The 22,454-nt window shown below is 36.1% G+C and overlaps 1 protein-coding gene across 2 annotated transcripts in view; it reads right to left on the bottom strand.

Annotated features, from left to right (window-relative positions):
• Positions 1 to 19,612, bottom strand: part of tyk2 (tyrosine kinase 2) — a 34,311-nt gene extending 14,699 nt beyond the window's left edge. The window contains exons 1-9 of one of the 2 annotated variants that reach the window (XM_084113627.1): positions 19,484 to 19,612; positions 4,167 to 4,360; positions 3,941 to 4,064; positions 2,326 to 2,464; positions 1,944 to 2,107; positions 738 to 1,116; positions 509 to 664; positions 265 to 422; positions 60 to 174 (exon numbers count right to left, since the gene is read on the bottom strand). In XM_084113627.1, coding sequence (XP_083969753.1) covers positions 60 to 174; positions 265 to 422; positions 509 to 664; positions 738 to 1,116; positions 1,944 to 2,107; positions 2,326 to 2,464; positions 3,941 to 4,064; positions 4,167 to 4,341 — 1,410 coding nt within the window. In that variant the 5' untranslated portion in view covers positions 4,342 to 4,360; positions 19,484 to 19,612. Of the gene's footprint in view, positions 1 to 59; positions 175 to 264; positions 423 to 508; positions 665 to 737; positions 1,117 to 1,943; positions 2,108 to 2,325; positions 2,465 to 3,940; positions 4,065 to 4,166; positions 4,364 to 19,483 lie in introns of both variants that reach the window. The other variant, XM_084113628.1, reaches the window with a different exon arrangement.
• Positions 19,613 to 22,454: the final 2,842 nt, after the last annotated feature.

The following is a 22,454-nucleotide window of genomic DNA, read 5'->3' as shown; positions in this document are numbered from 1 at the left end:
ATTTCACAATTCTTCCAACTCTGAGGAGTTGACAAGAGTCCCCCTATCTAAAGAATTACCTTTGTCCGACTCAGAGATGCCAGGATTATTCGATGGTAATCCAAAACACTCCAGCGCACGATAAACGCTCCCTCCTCTGGTTCTTTCTTTAGTTTTTGGAGCACAAACTCATCCCTAGCATTAGGGAAAAGAGTGAACACATCAATAAAATGGAAGAAGACCACATGGCCGCACTGACCGCATGTGGAAATGCGAGCGACGTACAGTATGGGACCGTGCAGGTCATTGGTCTCACTGAGAACCACTCTGGGAGGAGCCACTTCATGACAAAGATAATGGTGTGCATCGGTTGTAAGGCGGAAATACCCATCAAGCAGTGAAACCAGAGAGCGAGCCTGAAGACTGGAGCCCAAATGCATTTCCTGGAACACAAATATATGTAGGTGGGACACATATTATACAAAACACAAAAGATAGAAACTAAATATAGCTTTACCAGACTGTTTACCATTGACATGTTGTCTTGTCGACTGATGCTGACATTTACGCCCCGAATGGCTATCAGGGAGATCTCAGGGAAGTCACAGAAGGTGTTCCAGTTGTCCATTTCCTGTTCATCACATGACTGTGTCTCTCCGCTCTGATTATGAATGTAGTCATTAACCTGGAAAATGTGACTAATTTAAAAGTACAGCCATAGTAAAGAAGAAGGTAAAATATCAACGGTATCAACTTACCCTTTGTGCTGATAACTTCCTCCACCATATGCCGGTTGATCCAGACACCTTGATCTCATAAGTAGGTTCAGCGTTTACGGTTTCCCTAGAGGGTGTTTGTGTTCGGGAGGCAATGAGGCACGACCCACTGCCATCTCCATCAGGTCTCAGCTCAAGAAGAAACACAGGGAAGGTTTCGATGCCAAAATGAGGAGCCAGACGCTCCAGCGTAGACAGATACTTGTACATGACCTCTTGCGATCCAAGCTTCCCCATGCCCACTGTGTGCTGCTGGAAACTGCTCACAAACTTCTCAAACACACGCCGAATACGGAACCTTGTCAGGAAGTTGTTCCGGGCAATGTGTCGGGAAAAAGATTGAGGGATGCATCGGAGAAAGCTGAAGGATGGAGCATAAACATGTCAACATGCTTGAATAATTTGGCTTGAAAATGGCTATTAGCATTATTAAATGATTTAGAAATGTGCATTTGAAAGTGCTTCAATTAATGTCATTCAATTATATATTGGGGAGTTTTATTTAATTGAATAAAGAAATTCATATCATGAGGAATCAAGGACATTTTCCTCGATCTTTTAAGATAAGAGTTTTTTTCATAGATGTCCTAAAACATTGTAATTTCCTCCCCAGTGAATAAAGGACTACTTGGTGAAACTATGCTGTAAAAATGTCTCATTCTGTATTTCTGCAACTTTCTGACATTAGATGAAGACATTTAGACACATGACCGTCCACTTTTACCCATCAGCAATGGCTATTCATTGTTCAGAATCTTGCCCTGTTGCTGTGTGTAGCACTTACAGCTATGAATTTCATTTAAAAATAAACAAAGATTTGTTTTTAACAAGGTGCCTGGTCATTTTTTTCTACTACCTTCGTGGTTTGTAGCAAAATTTGAAGGATGGGGCAGTTTAAAAACTGTATTTGATAGCAAACCTGTAGCTTGTGAGTGACTGCAGGAAAACGCTGTATTTCAATGCATATGCACAGTAGGAAACATGAGAGGGTGGAAAAAAAACCTTTACTAACATTATGCGTGGACAGAGTGAAAAAAGTCGAATTATGTACGACAGGACCTCTTTAAAGACTATCTGCTGTTTTATATATTGTAACATTCTTCAATGTGTTGTGTCGTTTATTTAACTTCCTCTTTAAAACAGCTTTCAGATCTTCCTCTGAACAATGAAGAAAACTGAAGCCCACACCTGGTCTGCTTGGCCACATCCTGTAGAGAAGAGCCAGTCTGCAGAGCCGTGTAAGAGAGATGGAGCACAGCCATACCCAGACACTCATTCTTAAAGCGACTGATCTCTTCCTCTCCCTTCACTGCATCCAAACATGTCAAGTCATTCACAAAATCATATTTCGCCTGGTAAGGGAACCAAAACATACAACTTAAAAGACTTTGAAAGAATGGCATCCTGCTTTTTGGTAAATATGGACTATATGAAGAAAATTTGGACATTGGTTAGACGAAAACCCCAACAAAACACAATTTCAAATACAAAAAAATAAAACAATTTCATCTCTTCTGTTCAAATCTTAATAAATCTCTTTCAATTATTGTGAGTGACTGTAAAAAATCACCTGAGCAAAGAGGTATTCCAAGGAGGTCATCTCCAGCAAAGGAGACGTCACCTGCTCTGCTCCAGATCCAATTCGTAACGCATGACGAGTCACTACCGGTTCCTTTTCAGCTAATCCATGCCAGTTACGGAAGTAAAATCTACAAAGCAACAACATTAATTGAAGATTTACACCAGTGGTTCTTAAACTGGGGAACGCGTGACGGAGGTGACAGAGGGGGTACGCGAACAAAATGCTGAGTTTTACCGTTCATTTAAAATCTACCCCACTATAAAATATCATTAAAACCGAGCATGAATTTCTAAAAGGCAAAATGCAGCCTCTAATGCAAAAACAGGAAAATGATAGTGCCGTAAAAGGTTAAATACAAGACATCCCCTCAAATTACCTCATATTTTGCGGTCAACTCTGACTGCATATGATATGTTGCGTGCAGAGACTGCTGCCTTTGCAAATCGTGCTACATTACTGCCGTTCTCGGCAATGTACCTTTGTAAAAGTGGGGCTTTAGCACTTACTATCATGAAAAACAAATATAGACACAGACTGTTCATAGAGAACGATTTAAGACTCAAACTCTCTTCGATACAAAAACATGCCCTGTGTGAGGTTTTTAATGTTGAAAAATAATACAAGCAAAAAAAAATCTCAAATATCCACATGACTGCAAATGAGATATTGATTTTAAAAAGTTAAACAAAAAAAAGGTGATATTAAGTGATGTACATTTTTAACAGTATTGTCAGAATGGTTTCCTCTGTTTTGCAATGAAATAGTTCCAACGAAAGCAACAGCAGAACTGTTGTGTGTCTCCACGCAACAGACAGTGACGTTTCTTCAGTGAAAGAACCTGAGGCTTTGAACAAATCAGGAGAGTCAATGATTCAATGACTCATTCATGAATACAGCCACTTGATTCCTTAAAGACTGAATGGATGAATGCATGAAATACACGCATGCAAATTAATAAAGTGCATATATATTAAATCCGCAGTGCATATATTTATTTGACTCGCAGCCTTTGTGATTTCAAAATAGCAGTATGATATATTATGATTTTTAAATGGTTTTAATACATCATGCATCCTTTGAAAATGGTCTGATAATTCGGTTCATTGACTCTTGTCCGTGGAATGCGCCGGTTACTTGACACAGGCAAATTGCAATCGAGGACTTTTTTAAATAGAGTACTCAAATTTAATCTTAATTAAATTATATAAATAATGGAATTTTAAGAATTTGACATAAAACATGACACATACGTACATTTGGTTAGAAAAACTGTGCCCTTATAAAGGTAAAAATTGCACCTGAAAATCAGTTTAAGGGAGCAAATATTGTCCCTTAATGGAAATGGTGTGACTGCAGTCTAAAGCCGAATTTCCACCGAGATTACCCGGAACAATTTCTCTCAGGAACTTTGTTTCCCCCAGACCTGTTGTTGTCTGCGTTTCCATCGGCATGTTCAGAAGATGTTAAATGCCCCAGGGAGTACGCCACTCTAAAACGTTTGGGAACCACTGATTTACACCATTACATCATGCATATTTGTGCGCATACCATCTCATAATCATAATCATAATCTCTACAAATGCACACACAGTCTCATATTCACCTCATTCGGAAATGCACCAACAGGCCAGACTGGTTTTCAGCATTAAAATTGTGATTTGGACTGTACCAACACGAGGATGCAGGGTCATAGAGAGCAAACAAGGCATAACAGACAGGAGTGATCCCTGAGGGAGAAAGAAAATATTTTAGATCGCCAAGCCCAAAAACAAGAAAAGGAAACTCAAGCACTTACTGGCACCCACACCCACACCCACAGCTACACCTACCCACAGCCTTTGCTGCATCGATGGTGAGATCTTCAGCCGTCACCTCACCCTCCTTGTAAGACAGGAAGCGCTCTCCCTCTTTGGTCCAGAAGAGAAACACATGGACCCCAGGACCCTCACACTGTCCTGTGGACGTCCCTGCTCTGGATCTTCTTGGACGTCCTCGTCTAGACATTATACACTGAGTCCAACACCTGCTTCAAAGACATGCAAGAGTGTAGATGATAAAAACAAGGAAAAATCTTTTAGTTTGTGTGCCTAGTTTTTAGAAATTATTTGTATCCACATGGTTTTGAAATGTTTATACCAGTTTCAACACGTTTATATTTAAAGGAGTCATCGGATGCAAAATTCACTTTTATATGGTGTTTGCATATAAATGTGTCTTTGCTATGTGTGGACACAACCACCATACAATGAAAGAAATCCTCAAAAAGTCTAAACACTCTCAATAATCAAGCCGTTTGGATTTTCTTAGCAATATGATGTCACATTGCTCATGCTCCGCCCACGACCACTGACGGACTGTCCCGTATTAGCATATTTCCGCCCTCAGCCATTTGTATACTGTCCACCAAGGCATCACTTTACTTGTCTTGTGTCGACACGCCCCATGGAAGAGAGGGGTGGGGTGAGCAGTTGCTCATTATCATTTAAAGAGACATGCACCGAAACGGGTCGCTGTGAACAGAGCTGTTTTTGAGAAGGTAAAAGGGTGTTGTTTTACACAACCATTGAGGAATTTTAACCAAAGTATGTTACAAACTTTACATGAAGACCCTAAAGAATCATACCAACTTGTGGAAAATGGGCATCCGATGACCCCTTTAATTACTCTAAAAATAGCATATTTTGTAACCATCAACATAAGCATTAACCCTCAAATATGTATTTTAATTTAACAACATGTACATTATAAGCCTCGCTCAGACTGTCAGTCCAAATCTGATTCATGTGCATATCCCATTGGAATCAGATTATATTTTTCAAATGTTAAAGGCAAAAAAGCATGTGTGGTTTGAAATGATACAACTATGGCATTAGGGGTCCAGTTCATCAATGGCTCAAAAGTTATCTCAACAATCGACAGCAGTTTGTTCAAATTAATGGTCAAAGATCTGAGTTAAAAGATATAATATGTGGAGTTCCACAAGGGTCCGTTTTAGGCCCATTACTTTTCATTTTGTTCATTAATGACCTCTGTGAAGTTTCTAAAGTATTACAGTTTTTGATGTTTGCTGATGATACCAATATTTTCTATTCTGGAAATAATCTGTCAGAAATTACAGAAAATATAAATTCAGAAATGGGAAAAGTTAAGAAATGGTTTGACAAAAACAAATTATGTTTAAATTGGGAGAAAACAAAGTACATGATTTTTGGTAATTGTAAAAAGAATGAAAACGTAAGAATAGCAATTGAAGGAAATGAAATTGAAAGAGTTAATGAGATAAAATTCTTAGGTGTTATTTTGAATGATAAATTGAATTGGAAAGAGCACATAGTTTATATTAAGAGTAAAGTTTGTAAAAGTATTGGGGTCTTGTATAAAGTTAAAGATGTTTTAGACTATTCTTCATTCTTCATATGTTGTACAATTCCCTAATACTTTGGATACTGCACAGAAGTCTGGGGTAATACATACCCTAGTAACACAAGATCTCTGTTTTTGTTACAGAAAAAAGCATTAAGGATTATCAACAAGACAGGCTACACAGAACACACTAATAGTTTATTTGTAAATTCTGGACTTCTAAAATTTAAAGATTTGGTTGATTTGAAGATTTTTATTTTTATGTGGAAAGCTAAGCAGAGAGTTCTGCCTATGGTCTTGCAAAATTTATTTACCTTTGTATCAGAGGAAGATGGGCATAGAAGGCAATATCATTTTAAAACTCTTTTTGCACGTACTACACAGAAACAGATGTGTGTGTCTATTTACGGAGTTAAACTGTGGAACACCTTGGACTATGAACTGAAGTGCTGCAAAAGTGTTTGTAAATTTAAGAATTTGTATAAGAAAAAAATACAGGAATGTTATAAGAAAAATGATGACTAACATGCTTAAAATGATGATAATTAAGTGTAAAGATAGGTATTACTGAAAATATTTGGTGTTTGGGGTGAGGATTGGGGTTGATCCATTTATAAAGCAGCTGTTTTTTATTTTTTTCTGATGTGCACAAATAAGCGACAGGTACCATAAGATTTTCTTCTTCCTGTTCCTTTTATTTTATTTTTTATTCGTTCATGCACGTTATGAATGAATGAATGAATGAATAGATGAATTTATGTATGACTTGTGCAATAAATAAATCAGAAATCAAAAAAACAAATCCTATTTCCTGGAAATCTGTTTCAATCTGACAGCTCTAATCTGATTTGGCATGTAATTTCCTCATGCCATGTAAAATGTAAACATGTCAAACGTTATTGGAAGCATGCTGACAGTCGCTGCAGAAACAAGGTTGTGTTGTTGCAAGAGCCGGTCGAGCAGAAAATTACAATAGCCTTTAAATAGAGATATGTTTTGAGACAAGGTTAAGCAAACTGTGTAAGCAACCCAGGTAAGTTTACTCAGATTTTTGAAAAATTGTGAAAATTTTCAGAGTATGTAAGTAGCCATAGCAACTTCTCTGAACATTACTTGCTCCGGGGTTGTTCAGCACATGCATGGCATTTTGATGAGGCTCCAGTGGGTGTGACAGCACATATTAGGCACAATATTATACTAGAGTTGTCAGTACTAAAATTTCAGTAGTCTGTCCCAATACCAGTACAATTTTGCGGTTCTCTGTACCAGAGCAAAAACTGTTGAATTAAGTACCCATTTTGTCTGGTCCGTTGGGTATCACTGTCAATTATTGTAGTTTCCGATTCAATGGTGCATTTAAATACGGTTGTCAGTCCATAAACTTTGCAGTGTACTTATCAGCATGAAAAACTAAACTGGTATTCAGATTGTGAAAGGGTAATAAACAGGAAACAAGAGAAGAGCAATCACTAAGGCTGTCAAGCACAAGCTCACTGAATTCTGCACTCTCGCGAAAACTGTTATGCTAATAAAAAATAATGAAAGGATTTGCAAGTGTATGACTCGTGTTCAACAAAACAAACCCTGGATTCTGACTAACTTACTGACTAGCAAATCTGATATGATTGTGATTGGCTACAATGCTCAACGCTTGTAAAAGCTCACTGTAAATTGAAACCTTTGACGGTCAGAGAGTGCTCAAACAAACTGACACAACTTCTCGAATGAGAAAAAAAGTAGGGCGGGTCTTGATTTTGGGATTTGATTGTTGGATCATTGTCGTTTGCCAATTACTGCAATCTCAAGTGAGTGACAGTTTGCTGGAGGAGAGAGATTATAAAGAAGAGATGACATTGCGAAAGGGAGAGAGGTTTGGCTCCAACCCGAATCAAACACACCTGACCTGATCAAGCTAATCAAATGCTGCATCCGAAATCAAATACTTCCCTACTATACAGTATGTGACAAACAGTACACCAACAGAGTAGAATGTCCGAATGCATAGTGTTTGAAAAACAGTAGGCAAAAAGTATCCGGATGACCTACTTCTTCCAGTGAGACTCTGAAGTGTGCATACGATGGACACTTTACTATCCCATGAGGCCACGAGAGAGTATGAATGGCAGTGAAGTGATGCAACTGACGCTGGTAAGAATGTGACAGTAACAATATGGCGGATGTAGTACAACTGAATTTCATTCATACTACCCACAATCTTACTATATAGAACAAACCTTTTTAACGGTTGCAAAGTAAGTTCAAATTAAAATGTGGTGCCGACTCAAACAGTATGCGATTTCAGACGAAGTGACAATCTTCAGGATTACTAGAAAGGTTGGAGCTAAACTCCACAGGAAAGTGGACGATGAAGACCAGAGTTGAGAACCCCTGGCCTACAAACACTAATACTGTGCTTCTTAAAGGGGACATATCATGAAAATCAGATTTAAGTGCTATAATCGGGTCCCCGGTGCATCTACCAACCCAGATACGGTGAAAAGTGACAACCCAGTAACTTTGTTTTGGTGATCCTTTCTCTGCCTTTCTCCGATCAGATGTCGCTCCCCTTCTGACATAGAAAGGGGATCTTATTATAATATTACTGCCCCTTAATCTGCAAGTTTCCACCCACTGCTCTGCCATTTGGGTTTTGCAAGCGACAACAGTGTAAATATGGCAAGCCGTTTTACCACTTAATCCTTAAAACCTACTAGTATCTATTTTCATGCTACTAGTACTTATTTTTTAGATACTAGTATCCATTCCATTAAGTACTATTCATTAGCTACTAGTGGTTATTCTTTAGGTACTAGTACCTTTTTAAAGATACTAGTACTTATTCATTAGATACTAGTTCTTATTTATTAGATACTAGGCTAGTACTTATTCCAATAGTGACTAGTATTTATACTTTTATAATTATAATTTTAAAAGTAATATAATTTTATAATGTAATTATACCTAACTTGTTAAGAAAAAAATAGAACTAGTGCTTATTTTTTAGTTACTAGTAACATTTTAGATTAAAGATATCCTTACCTTAATAGATACACTCTAAAAAATGCTGGGTTATTTAATCTACCCAACCGCTGGGTTATGGAATTCTTTACCCATTATGGGTTATTTATATGGAAGTTGGGTATTTTTTTAAAAATGCTGGGTTATTTAATCTACCCAACCGCTGGGTTATGAAATTCTTTACCCATTATGGGTTATTTATATGGAAGTTGGGTATTTTTTTAAAAATGCTGGGTTATTTAATCTACCCAACCGCTGGGTTATGAAATTCTTTACCCATTATGGGTTATTTATATGGAAGTTGGGTATTTTTTTAAAAATGCTGGGTTATTTAATCTACCCAACCGCTGGGTTATGAAATTCTTTACCCATTATGGGTTATTTATATGGAAGTTGGGTTATTTTGTGCAACTCATGTGTTGAGTCAAAATCCATCAACCCAACATTATATCGTTTGACCCAGCACGTGGGTTGTTTGTGCTTCGAACGTCATCATATCGTCACAGAGTCCACACACCGAGCGCTCGTCACAGCAGAGAACCTGACTGATCATCCACCGAGGCAAACAAATAATAAAAGGTATGTGTACACTACATGTCTAATTCACATTGTCTGTGTTGCGTTACCTATTAAATTACTATCTGTATATTGTCGATGTCGAGGCTAGTTGGTTGGTTTGGCTAACAACGTAGCTAACGTTAGCCATTTAGCCGTTATCAGCACGGATAGCCTGCTTATTTGGTCTGAATTACATTTTTGTAAGGTATTATACATTAAGCAAAAGTTTATTTTTATTTATGCGGAGATGTGGGAGTTGAAAGTAAATCATTACAGGATTAGTGTAAGAATATAGTCTTTTGTGGTGAGAAACCGGGACAATTTTGAAAACTGAAAGGAGGACTCTGTGCGCGCCTGCGCCCTCATCTTCTGAGGATTTGGTGCGACGTGACGCGGTGTCTCTTGTTTCATCAATTTGTCCTGTTATTTTGCAGGTACTATTGTTACAACAACTTGATAATATGCACTGTAATGTAAATGTATATGTTCATACCGCAGATATTTCGGGTAACGTTAATGACGTTCGGGGTTGTGAATATGTTGAATATAGGTCTGTGCAGACTGTCCGCCATTTTGTGAACGCTGTAACACACGAGGTTATTGTGAAATGCGTTTAATTCGATTCAAACTGACTCCAGTTACAAGGTTATAGTGTTCATTATGAGTTTACTTTTATTTGTGTTTGGTTTAAGTTATGTATATAAAGATCGGATGCACTTATTTTGCAGAACTGTCTCTCTAACGTTAACATTACTTGGCCTTCTGCGCGGGGCCTGTAACATTAAGAAATATATAATATATTTCTGTGCCCTATGCAGTGAGCAGCCACAAATATTATTGTGCAGTAAAAACATATACAATTTACATGTAACTTTATGCAATTTGTCATATGAATTGTAGAGAGGGAGGATTGTTTTCTCTATATTTTGTATAACTTAAGTTGATGGCGCTCTTGCAAGGGCTCTCATACCAGGTAATTATTAAACGGAATAATTATTTGATGAAGCAAAACAATCATATTTCAGTGACTGACAACTTTGTTCTTTTTTACAGAATGTACCATATCAGACGAACGTGCGTCACAGCTTAAATAATGGTTGAGAAACAATTCTCAGCCCCTCAGCCAGATAGAGACCTACATGCAGAACACGCAGTCGACAGGGCCAAGTGGATTAGGGACTACAATTGGACCATCGATCAGATCCTCGAAGAGTTCCCTCGCCTGATGACCAAAGGCATGGTAGGTATAGGGAAATATGATCTTGAATATGAGGATGCATTGTTTAAAATGTTTTATTAGTGTGCTACATTGAATTAATTTTAAAAATGTGTTTTCCATTTTATAGATTGCACAGAACTTTCTTGTCCTGCATTGGGATGCTGCATCAAAGTTGTTTGAAACATGGCTACCCATCTATGCTGAGAAGATCCTGTACCTGGCAAGACAGAGCTGACATTGCCCCTGGATGGATTAACACCAAGTAATATATTCGTAATATAATATATTAATATATTAGCATTCCTCTTTCCAACATTTTTAAAGTTTTTTGACCAAAAACTTTTCACATAATTTTGGCCAGAATAGTGACTTAGTGAATAGAGAATAGTGAGTGATATCATCATAGGGATAGTTAAATAAATCCGTCACCCTCTTTATGCTAATTGGGTACGAAAAAGGCCAAGTTTTCACAGCAGAGTCAACACAGCGGTACCGGTGTAACTAATAACATTAACCAGTCCCTCCAGAAAAACGCAGAGTTTTTTTGTGATTGTTGCGGGCAAAAATCCTTGATTATGTGGCACGTTTTCTTAAAAAATGCGATGGAATATGCAGGATATTTATGCGACGATATTGCGGGGATTGTGAAATCACAGGTATGCCATTCCACATTGTATTGACGCCTATGTCTTACAGATGGTGTTGGGGAACTCGCCCTGAGGCAGCTGCCAGCCTTGCTTCCACCTACAACTTGGAGAGTTGGCCATGGCCACGGTGCGAAAGTGGTTTGCCACACCATTCAGGAATGCAGCTTGGCCTTCATCGACCATAAGCCTGTAAGTCCTCAAGCACATCTAAAGGGGGAAACTATTCATTTTATCAACATATCTGAGCTCAAGACTGTGCACGCACACATGCATATCCAGGTATTTTTTTACTATACTTTTGGGGACAGGCATCAAATATAGCCTGACAGTATTCGGAAAATAGCTGTTCTATAAGCTTAAGTTGGTCACTATGAAAGCATCCTGGGCTTCTAGAACACCTCAGCACTGCCACAGGCTGGTAACCTCTGTACCACACCACACTGATGCAGTAATTTGTTCTAAAACAGGCACCAACAAAGTATTGAGTGCAGAAATTAACAATTATCAGAAAGTTGACACTGTTGTATTTTAACCAATTTGGATCTGACTCAATGAGGTTGACTCTAAAGAAGTCTTCTAAATCTACAAAGCATTTGCGGCCCATCTGACCACCTAACCCCGCTGCCCATTGGCCAGATAGGATAGTCAGATAGGTGGGCCACATTCGTTTTCTGAACATGTTTATTGTAATGATTTATCATCAATCAATTTATGGCTTTTTAGGTCAATTGAGGTCTGAATCGTTTTTTTAAATAGTTTTCTGTAATGTGAGCTATATGCTCTAAGACTTAATCAAAAAATATTTTGTTATGTGCAGTGAGATGTAGACTATTACAGTTCAACTTTTTGAATTATAAATGCACCAAATCTTTTCCAAATTGTAAAGTTAACTAGACTTTATAATAAAACAATTTCTCTAGTGAGGACCAGGAAAATGGTCCTCACAATGTCTATATTTTAATTATACTATAGTAGACATTTGGTCCTTACTCACTTGCACTCTCTAACTCTTGCTCTCTTGTATTCTTTCTTTTTTAGCCTGGAATAAACATGGTGGAGTACCTTCATGAGGCCAAGGCATGCAAATCTCCACTGGACCAGTTCCACTATATTTTTTATATGAACTGCACCAGTTCCACTATATTGTTGCAATTAATTAATGTTAATAAAAAAAATTCAGAGATTACATTGTTGTTTTGTTTTTGTATTGTTTAAGTGTTTATTGCATAATATATGCATAAATCTAGCATGTATTCTGTTCTAAGTTTGTAGTTTAACAGTTTTATAGCTATGGGTAGTCTATTGCAATTTATTTTCATAAATTGTACTGTAATGTGTTAGAATTAATCTGGCATTTGGGTTAATTTTACCCAGAATTTGGGTACACTTTATAACAAGTATGTAGTTGAATCAACCCAGAATTGTAATTAATTTGACCCAGCATTTGGGTACACTATATAACTAATATGTAGTTAAATCAACCCATAATTGTAATTAAATTGACCCAACATTTGGGTACACTATTTAACCAAAGTATGTAGTTAAATCAACCCATAATTGTAATTAGTTTGACCCAGCATTTGGGTAGAATATTTAACTCATCTGTTGGGTTAAATATGACCGACCCATCTTGCTGGGTCAAATTAACTACTGCTGGGCTGGTGCAATAGTTAACCAGCGGCTGAGTTATAAAACAACCCAAGTTGAGTTATTTTTAACCCAGCATTTTTTACAGTGTACTAGTACTATTTAAATAATCAGTATGCAAATAATATGTTGAATATTAATGAACCAACGACATATCAAAGAGAGATGACACAGGAAACGGACTGAATTGCAGAAGGCCGTTTTTATAAACAATATAATAATAGCCTACCTTTTTAATGGTATTAGAGTAAAAAATATATATAATGAATTGGCATATGTAATATAGTGCATACATACTCTTATTTTGACATGACTCTCATTCTCAGACGCAGATTAATATTGCAAATTTTTGATTGTAAGGAATTATGAATGCTCTCCAAAAGTTCCAATCTCTGGTTATTGTGGTTGTTTGGCTGGTGGGTATGAACCGGTTTTTGTATCTACCAATATTGACTAGTATCTTTTTAAATATTACTAATAAGTATTCATTAGATGCTAGTACTTATTTATTGTATACAATTAGGCTACTTTTCATTTGATACTAGTACCTATTTAATTAGATACTAGTAGTTATTCATTAGACACTAGTATATTTTTTAATTGTAACTAGTAACATTTATTATCTTACTAGTCACAACTGATTTTACTCATTTTATGTTATGACTAGTCAGAACGACCACTGTAGAGTTCAATTAAAAATCTTACAAGTAAAATAAAAAATCTTACTAGTAACATTTGGAATAAATACTAGTATCTAATAAATAGGTACTATTATCTATTGAATAAGTAGCTAATTAATAAGTACTAGTATCAATTTAATAGGAACTAGTATCTCCTTAATAGGTACTAGTATCTAATGAATAAGTACTAGTATTTATTGAATAAGTACTAGCATCTAATGAATAACTACTAGTATCTAATAAATACGTACTAGTCTGGATTACACACTAGTCAGAACTGAATAGTTGATATCTGAATGACAGATCCCCATAGAAGTCAATGGCAAAATTTTAAAATGTGTAACTAGTAACAAAAGAATAGTTACTAGTCACTATCGAAATAAGTACTAACTAGTATCTAATGAATAATAACTAGTATCTAAAAATAAGGACTGGTAACTAATGAATAAGTACTAGTACCAATTTAATAGGCAACTAGTGTCTATTTAATAAGTACTGGTATCTAATGAATGACTACCAGTCTCTAAAAAAAGAACTAGTATCTAATGAATAACTACTAGTATCTTTTAAAAAGGTACTAGTACCTAAAGAATAAGCACTAGTACGTAATGGAACAAATACTAGTAGCATGAAAACAGATAGTAGGTTTTAAGGATTAAATGTTAAAACGTCTTGCCATAGTGTAACCAGTTTTAACACAATGGCAAAAGTTCCAGCAAAGCATGCAAACTGTTCTGTTGTTTGTTGCACAGACGAGCACAGAACACTACCTGACCAAAAAATGTCACAGCTGTTTTATGAAGACCTCAGGGAACTGTGTCAACAACAGTTAAACATGACAGTACATGCAAGTCGATGAGATGAATCAATATAACTCCAAATGTATCCACTAACCGAGTGGTTCTCAAACTTTTTTCGTCGCACCCCCTTTAAACCTTTAAAAATCTGGCAAAATAAAAAAATACAAATAAAAACGGAAAGATAAAAAAAAAAAAATAAAAAAAAAACGGGCAATGAAAAACACCTGCAATAGTTTCACTTTGTAATGTCATTATTTCATATTACAGTAAGAGAGAATCATAATACAGAACTGAACTTTTAATTTAAATGAACAAAAACATAATATTTCAGTGATGCTTTGGATGAACAATATATAAGCGCATATGTCACCTTTAATGTCCATTTCCATGGTGACTCTTGGCTTCTCTTGAGAATGTTTGACTTCCGAGTTTTTTAAAGTCCAACTGAAATCAAAATTGACCCTATTTACTTTGTTAGCGCATATTACTAGTCTTGTGGTGAAAAATTAATCCGTGCAAGTTAATACACAGAAAAAAATTGTTTGCTGTCGTAATCTTTAATCAAAGTCTGAAAAGTTACTTCCGGTCTGGAATGGCGTCCCTTCTCTGATGATGTAGGTTTGACGGCTTGGGTTGGGAAACGCTTAACCACTCCCCTCAAACCGCTAGTCTGCTATGAGCAGAGATGGAGAGGAGGAGCGCTAGAGTAAAACCCTGCCCTCTGTTCAATATTCTGTTTCACTGGAAAATACGTCACAACACTGGAGAAAAGTCGTTTGCAACTTCCGGTTCACGCAGACTTTAATCTCTGGGTTGACTGAACTAACTCCCAAACACGTTTTTGGAACCGATAACTGTGAATAAGCAAGTTTTGGAATAATCAAGTGCAGGGGAAATTCTATGATTTCAGTCATATGAGAGCTCAGCTGCCAATGAGTATGATAACAAATATATTTATTTAATATTTTGTTTACATAGTAGAGATCTAGCCTAACCCTATTGCAGTATTCCACTGTATTGGATAGATTGATGAGAAGGCCTATCTTCAGTGATTACTAAGCCAAACACACACACCTGTTCCCTGTACAAACATAAACACACGCGCAAACACACACACATCTGGTTTACTATATCTCTGTGGGGACTCCATAGACGTAATTGTTTTTATACTGTATAAACTGTATATTCTATCCCCTTACACTAACCCTACCCCTGAACATACCCATCACGCAAAACTTCCAGCATTTTTAGATTTCTCATTTATAAGCTTGTTTCCTCATGGGGACCTCAATTCAGGTCCCCACAGTGACACGAGTCCCCATGAGTCTGTGTACATTCAAGACCCCATTCGGATAGAAAAACATGTACACACACAAACACACACACACCTGCTCCCTGCACAAACATAAACACACATACACATCTGTTCCATGTACAAACACAAACAACTTAATACAAACGACTGATTAATTCAGGAATGATGCAAGTGACTAAGTGTGTTCGGCTTGATGCGGCGCTGTGCAGACCGATCAGTCTATGACATCAACATTACGTTATGTTTACATTAACTTATACGACATAGACTGATCCGTCTGTGCAGCGCCACTTCAAGCGAACACACCTACTATCTTTATTAATGAGTCAATGAATTACAAACTCAACCAATTCGTTCAAAAATGCGAATTCATTAAGCAACACAGTGGTTTTTAATCCTGGTCCTGGGGACATTTTTTATGCCCCCCTTATTTAAAGTCCCCTTGTGGTTAAAATCAAGTTTTTAATGTTGTTTATATGTCTAAGTGGTGTTTTTATTACGCTTTAAGACAAACCATGTGCAAATTCATAAGCCAACACCATTGCTGAGTATTTTCTCCTTAAAACTGCAGTGAACCAAAGATAGTCTCAAAAACTCGGTTTGAAATCGCTGGTGTTTCTGATGTCACAAACTACCTTGTAACCAATCAGGTCAACGTGTGATCATCAATGATGCAATCTCTGAGCTGGTGTGAGTGAGTGGAGGCGGGGCTAATTTGCATATTCATAGACTCGAGTATACTAAATGAGGCAAGGAGTTACATTCAAGCTATTTTGAGGCGTTTTTTTCAAGGAAAAAACATTTAAATATGTAGTTTTGGTGATCAAAGACGAGTTTTAAGTGATAAAATGATTGACTACACGGTGAGAGCTCCATGAACTGGGGTGAATTCCAATCAGAGCAAGGCTGCATTCCAGTCCACTTTTAGATACGCACTTGCGAACTTCCCTAAGCACTTCCCCTCGAGGGAATCCCTGCCACCATTTTGAAGTGCGTTCCACTTCGTGAAGTGGATGAGGGAAGTTTATATGGACAGACCCTCGTTCCCTCGATTTTGACAGAGGGAGCGAGTCTACTTCATATGTACACTTCAGGCACCTATATGTCCCACAATGCAGTACGATTGTGACGTCACCACAAATCTCGTCTAATGACCACCACAACAAACAACCAGAGAATGTCTGAAACAACTCTATGATATATTAATTATATATATTTTTTAAATGTAAAACAGCCCAAATATACCTATATACATTTGGATGCTGAATTAAACAAATTATTAGAGGGAAAAAAATTTAAATAATAAATCAACTCCATGATTCCAAGTGACCAAGGGCTTAGGACGTTCCAATTCAGCCTGCCGCAGTTTCCGCCAGTAGTGGGCACTCGTCCAACGTATGCAATGACGTACATCCGAGTGAACGAGACTGAGGGAAGTTAGCGAGTGAAGGGCATGACAATTTTGGACTGGAATGCAGCCCAAATGAGCATCCCTATGTCCTACTCACTCTGAAGGCCAGAAGTGGGGACTTTGGAGTTAGCATGCCACTTGTGTGTCGTAATGTAGCCATTTGGAATGCACTTGAAGAAGGAAGCATTGAAAGAGCAATGAAATGTATGACAAATATGTGTGTAACAGCACAAACAAAACAAAACAACTCTACAACTCTCCTGTCATCCAGCTTTAAAATGAATTGCGAGGTTTCGCAACCCTGGATCACATGATCATAAATGATCAAATTACTTCCTTGAAGTTACCACCTCATGTACCCTTTGCTAATTCCCCACTGAACTCAGATAAGAGAGACAGACAAAATGTGCAGAGCAGTGGGTCCCCAGGACCAGGATTGAAAACCACCGCAGTAACAAACACCACTGCATGTTGCTCAGAGTTACGCATCGGTTCTGCTGTGGCTTTTTAGAGCTATTTTCGTTGGCAAAATAGAGCAAAAACAGACGATACTGCTCACGTTGCCTGATCATCTCTTCCTCTTTACTACTAATAGTTGCAGTAAGAAATAAACATGGGTGAACAGAAGAAGGTATGTTGAAAGGTACATTAAAACTTACTAAAATGAATCCTGTTTCATGCATTCGCTCAATCAGTGTTTCAACCGAGGAAAGACGTCAATAAAACATCTTGTAGGCTAGATAATGTCACTTAAAGTACATTTACCTCAAGAAAGCTATTCAATGTCCATAAACTCATTCGTTAGCTAGAAAAATAACTCTAGAGAAGAGCATTCTGCTAAATATATGCACTCTATTACATATTTATTATATTTTTACTTAACCTGCAAGTGATGTCTTCATTATTTAATGCATGTTTGGATAAATCTGTCTTGAAAACAAGTTATTACAGTTTATTGTCGTTAAAATTTTTTCATATTTCACCAACAAACTAAACTGGAGGAGAAACAATTCTGTTATTAAACAGTTGATATAAAAATGCCTTATGTGCAATTTAAATTGTTGTACAACTCACTTTATAAGTTATAAGTTTGATTAATGAATTGATTACTAACTGATTATTTGTTTTCAGTTTTGGTTTTCGACCAAGGGCATCCAGAATTTTGGGATTCGGCCCAGAATTTTCACTTCGGTACATCCCTAATTTTATGGAGACAAAATCTTAGTTTTTTTTTAAACTTTACTAGACTATAGGATCTGTGTAAAAAAAAAAAAACATATTGTAGAAAATATATAATTTAACACTGTCAGATGATACCATAAAACAGTGATTAAAGACTTGAACTTAATATTTTTAATAACACATGTACATTTACCACATTTATTTGATAGTATTACAATTTAATTATAAGACTGGTCGAAATCATGAGATGAGTTATTTATTTTTCATTAATATTAATTATTTATTCTTTTGAAAGCCATAAGAATATCTAAAAGATACAAACCAAATCTGCTAATGATGGAAATATAAAAACAAATATTGTGTACAAGCATTTTTGTGTTCATCTCTCCTTCCCGGTGATGTAAACACGCTCAGGAAGAGTTTTATATTTTCATATTTATATATAAATATTAAAAAATATAACACATTTATTGTGACGATATAAAAACAGGCTACGTTTGAATTGAGGTGAAAATGTTTCTCTTCAGATTTAAAGATCTAACAACAAATGTCCTGTAGTTCAAACAGAAGATGACGAAGTTTGGAACAGCAAGGTCATGGGTTCGATTACCAAGCAAAACAAAAACTATAAACTAGTAAAAATGTGTACCTTGAATTCAATGTAAGTCACTGTGGATTAAAGCCTGCATTTGTAATGTAAATTTAATGTAAATGTATCCTAACATTAATAGCTGGCAGAGCTAAGATACACCCAGTGACAATATAATAAGTATAATATATTTTTTTTTTACAAACAACACGTTGTCTTTATATTTATACTATATTTTTTTAATATATTTTTTATATTATAAAACACATAGCCTATAGCTGTCTTTATATTTTAGGAAGGGGGTCCTCACAAGGAGATTAGGCCTACCGTATTTGGGGGTCCAGCAAAAAGTCTGAAATCTGTAACAGTGCTTCTGCCCATCATTACTATTAATATGGCATGCTTTACTGATGTAATGGCCGGGGTTGGCAGTTCTCGGAACATTGTGCTATTGGATTTAAAAAAACTGACAGGTCATGTCGACAAATTCCACATATTACTAATACTAAACGCACGAATGTGTTTACTGTCATAGTATGTAGGCGCAAAGCAGCGACAAACAACCTTCTTTAAGAAAAATAACATTATAAGCTATACTTCCTGTTTCAGATACAGCCCTGATGGGCAACTACTTGATCTCATGTAAATATTAAAAAATAATATATAAATAATAGGTAAAAAGTATTGAAAACTGATCATGAGGTAGCGTTTACTTACAGGCAGATGAATGACGGTGTTTATTTCAGTTAAGTTGTCCTCCTATTACAGGATTCACATCTTCAGCCACTGACGCGCACAACAGACATATTGCGTATTTTTCAGTCTCACTACGTGAACTGTCACAAGTATCGGCGTCAGACACTGTAAGCAAGCCCGCGCTTGCTAGGCTAAACCTAGTGAGCTGCCTACTTAGAAACGATGGGCAAACGACAAGGGCGTGTCAAACGCGAATAACATGCTGTCCGTGTAGGCAGGTCGCAAGGTAGATGAGACACAACCAACATATTATATATTTTCTGTTTGCGTCCATCAGCTTCAAATTAAAAGTTCTGATAAATCATAGAATGTCTATTTTACTCTCAACACACACACATAATTAAGTATTTAAGTATAGCACATCCCTTTTATTCAACAGACCCATATATATATATATATATATATATATATATATATATATATATATATATATATATATATATATATATATATATATATATAAAAGAATATTTTTATATTCGTTTTATAGGTTTATTCAAATCAATAAATAGCCTAATCCACGATTGTTGTGAAATACTAGTATCTGTTTGTAGCCTACTACAGGATGTTATATCAAGTATATCACAACAACTCCACCCCATTCAGTTGTATATAGAGTATTAGTTTCAAGCAATCAATTTAGCTTAAAATAAAAAATGGCAACAATACAGTTCTAATAAATGTGAATTAACATGATATTTTAATGTATTAAGGGCAATTGATCATTTATTCTTTATTCCTCTTATATGTTAAGTCACCATATTATTTTATATTTTATATATACATTATTAAAATACATTTAGGCCTATCTTATTTATTTAAATCATATTTATTAATGTAAAGTTTTACATGTTTCTAATGTAATGCTTTTTCTACATTTTTCCTTCTTTCTTTAAAAGGCTTCTTTTTACACAAAAAGAAAGAAAAAGGCTTATTTTTACCGTAATCAATTGCCTACATTATACTTTAATAAAAGGATGCTGAAACCCCCCACTAGAGGGAGCAATTCGACAAACAAACACTCACTCAAAGTAAGCTGGTGGTGGGTTGATACACACTTCAACAATTCGAAAACAATACACATGAGCAATAACTGCAAGTTAATTTTGACCACCCATAAAATATTCCTACTATTTTACAGATATCACAAATATTCCCTGAGAAATTATACTTGTCTTGTTATATGCTTTGAAAACACAGCTGCTTCAAAGTTCATGCTTGAGATCTTTTTAAGTTAACTACATGAGTCAAAACAATCTCGAGCGAACCTATGAATGTTAAAATACAAATTATCCCAATTAGAGCTCCCCTCCACCCATTTCCTTGAAAGCACAATGCTTCTCTCTGCCGGTAGCAGCTACTTCCTCATATTCTTCTAAATACAGTATTCAGCATTTGAAGTGGATCAAAAAAGTTCATCAGAGTTATCCTAAGACAACAAACGGGTATTGTTCAAAATTCATGTATAACTTTGATGAAAGGTTTTTTATCCACTTCATCCACCGTGCTTTAGTCTTGTAGGGTAGACTGTGTACAGTTGAGACATGTGTAGGCTACAGTTGAGACACCTTAAATAACTTCCACGCGCAGCATGCACAAGTTGTGATTTTTGCTGTGCACATGTGTATTAGTGTCCTCTTTTATCCTGCAAAATCTGAAGACTGGACGCGTCTCCGATCAGAAGATATCTGCAAAAGTTATTTTTCAAACGTAAGGCTTGCATCGTTTTTTGCGCACTCAACTATGAATAACTTATTATCCTTATGTGACTGTTAAACGTAACTGGTACCATTACAAACGTTATTCTGTGCCCTAAAAGTTGGCATATTTCATGGTAATGAGTGCGAAGTGGCCAGCGGGGGATAGACACAAGTGTCTCAACCGTACCCCCAGAGTTATATTACAAAACACGCTGTTTATTTGTTCAGTGTTATGATAACAGGTTAAACGTCATAATTGGCCAGCATAGGACGCAATTAAAAATACAATTTCATATACTTTGTTTCTTACTGTTACTTTGACATTGTGTTGTGATTGGAATGTTTCCATTTGTACCGTTGTGATATATGTTTGTTAAATATCTTGTTCAAATTAATGAATTTAGAAAGGATAAATAAACAGACATGTTGCCCAATTGTTATTTTCTTCATTTGTCTTTATTTATTATATTTGCAATGAACATTTAGTTACATTTCCCTCATTAAAAATGGGTGTCTCAACTGTACCATAGTACTGTCTCAACTGTCCCGTACATAGGTACAGTTGAGACAGAGTTGACACAAAAAGCACCTTATTTTTATTCGCTAATTGTGGAAAATATAAACTACTTATGGGTATTATTGATTGATAATATATTAGTCTACAAGCTAATGTAATGTCATGTGGCATTTCATGTGAAAATTCAATTCTTTTCAGTGTGTATTTTTGTGTGAAAAATCAAAACTCAAAAAGTGTCTCAACTGTACACAGTCTACCCACCTCATTTCTCAATCAAGACAGTGCATTGGTCCATAATAAAACCACCAATTAACAGGCATCACCTCATTTTTTTTAATGAAGAGTCAGAGTGTACAGTTTTATATTGTATTAAATTATAAATTGAAAATAGAAGGTGTTTGAATCAGTGTCTAAATTTGCCCAGTATATGCTAAATCATGTGATGGCGGGTGCTAAGATGACGTCATCACTGCCGAAGCCTTTACAAACTGTTTATAGACTTATGTTTCTTTATATTTGTTATTTATGGTTTTGTTTCTTTTGACTATGGTGCAGTCCCTTAGGTTCATTATTCTATAACATTAATTTATAATAAGTTTAAGACATGCTGTTTGAGTTGATAGGTGCACATATCAGTGGTCATCACAACATGTTATGTCTACTATAGTTTTCCTTTGTTTGTTCTCATTAACCACACAGAGACAAGATGTTGTTA

This window comes from Abramis brama (genome assembly GCF_963993115.1).
Source record: "Abramis brama genome assembly, chromosome: 1".
Classification (NCBI taxonomy): Eukaryota; Metazoa; Chordata; class Actinopteri; order Cypriniformes; family Leuciscidae; genus Abramis; species Abramis brama.
The sequence above is the reverse complement of the archived record's forward strand: the minus strand, read 5'-3'. Positions and strand labels throughout refer to the sequence as shown.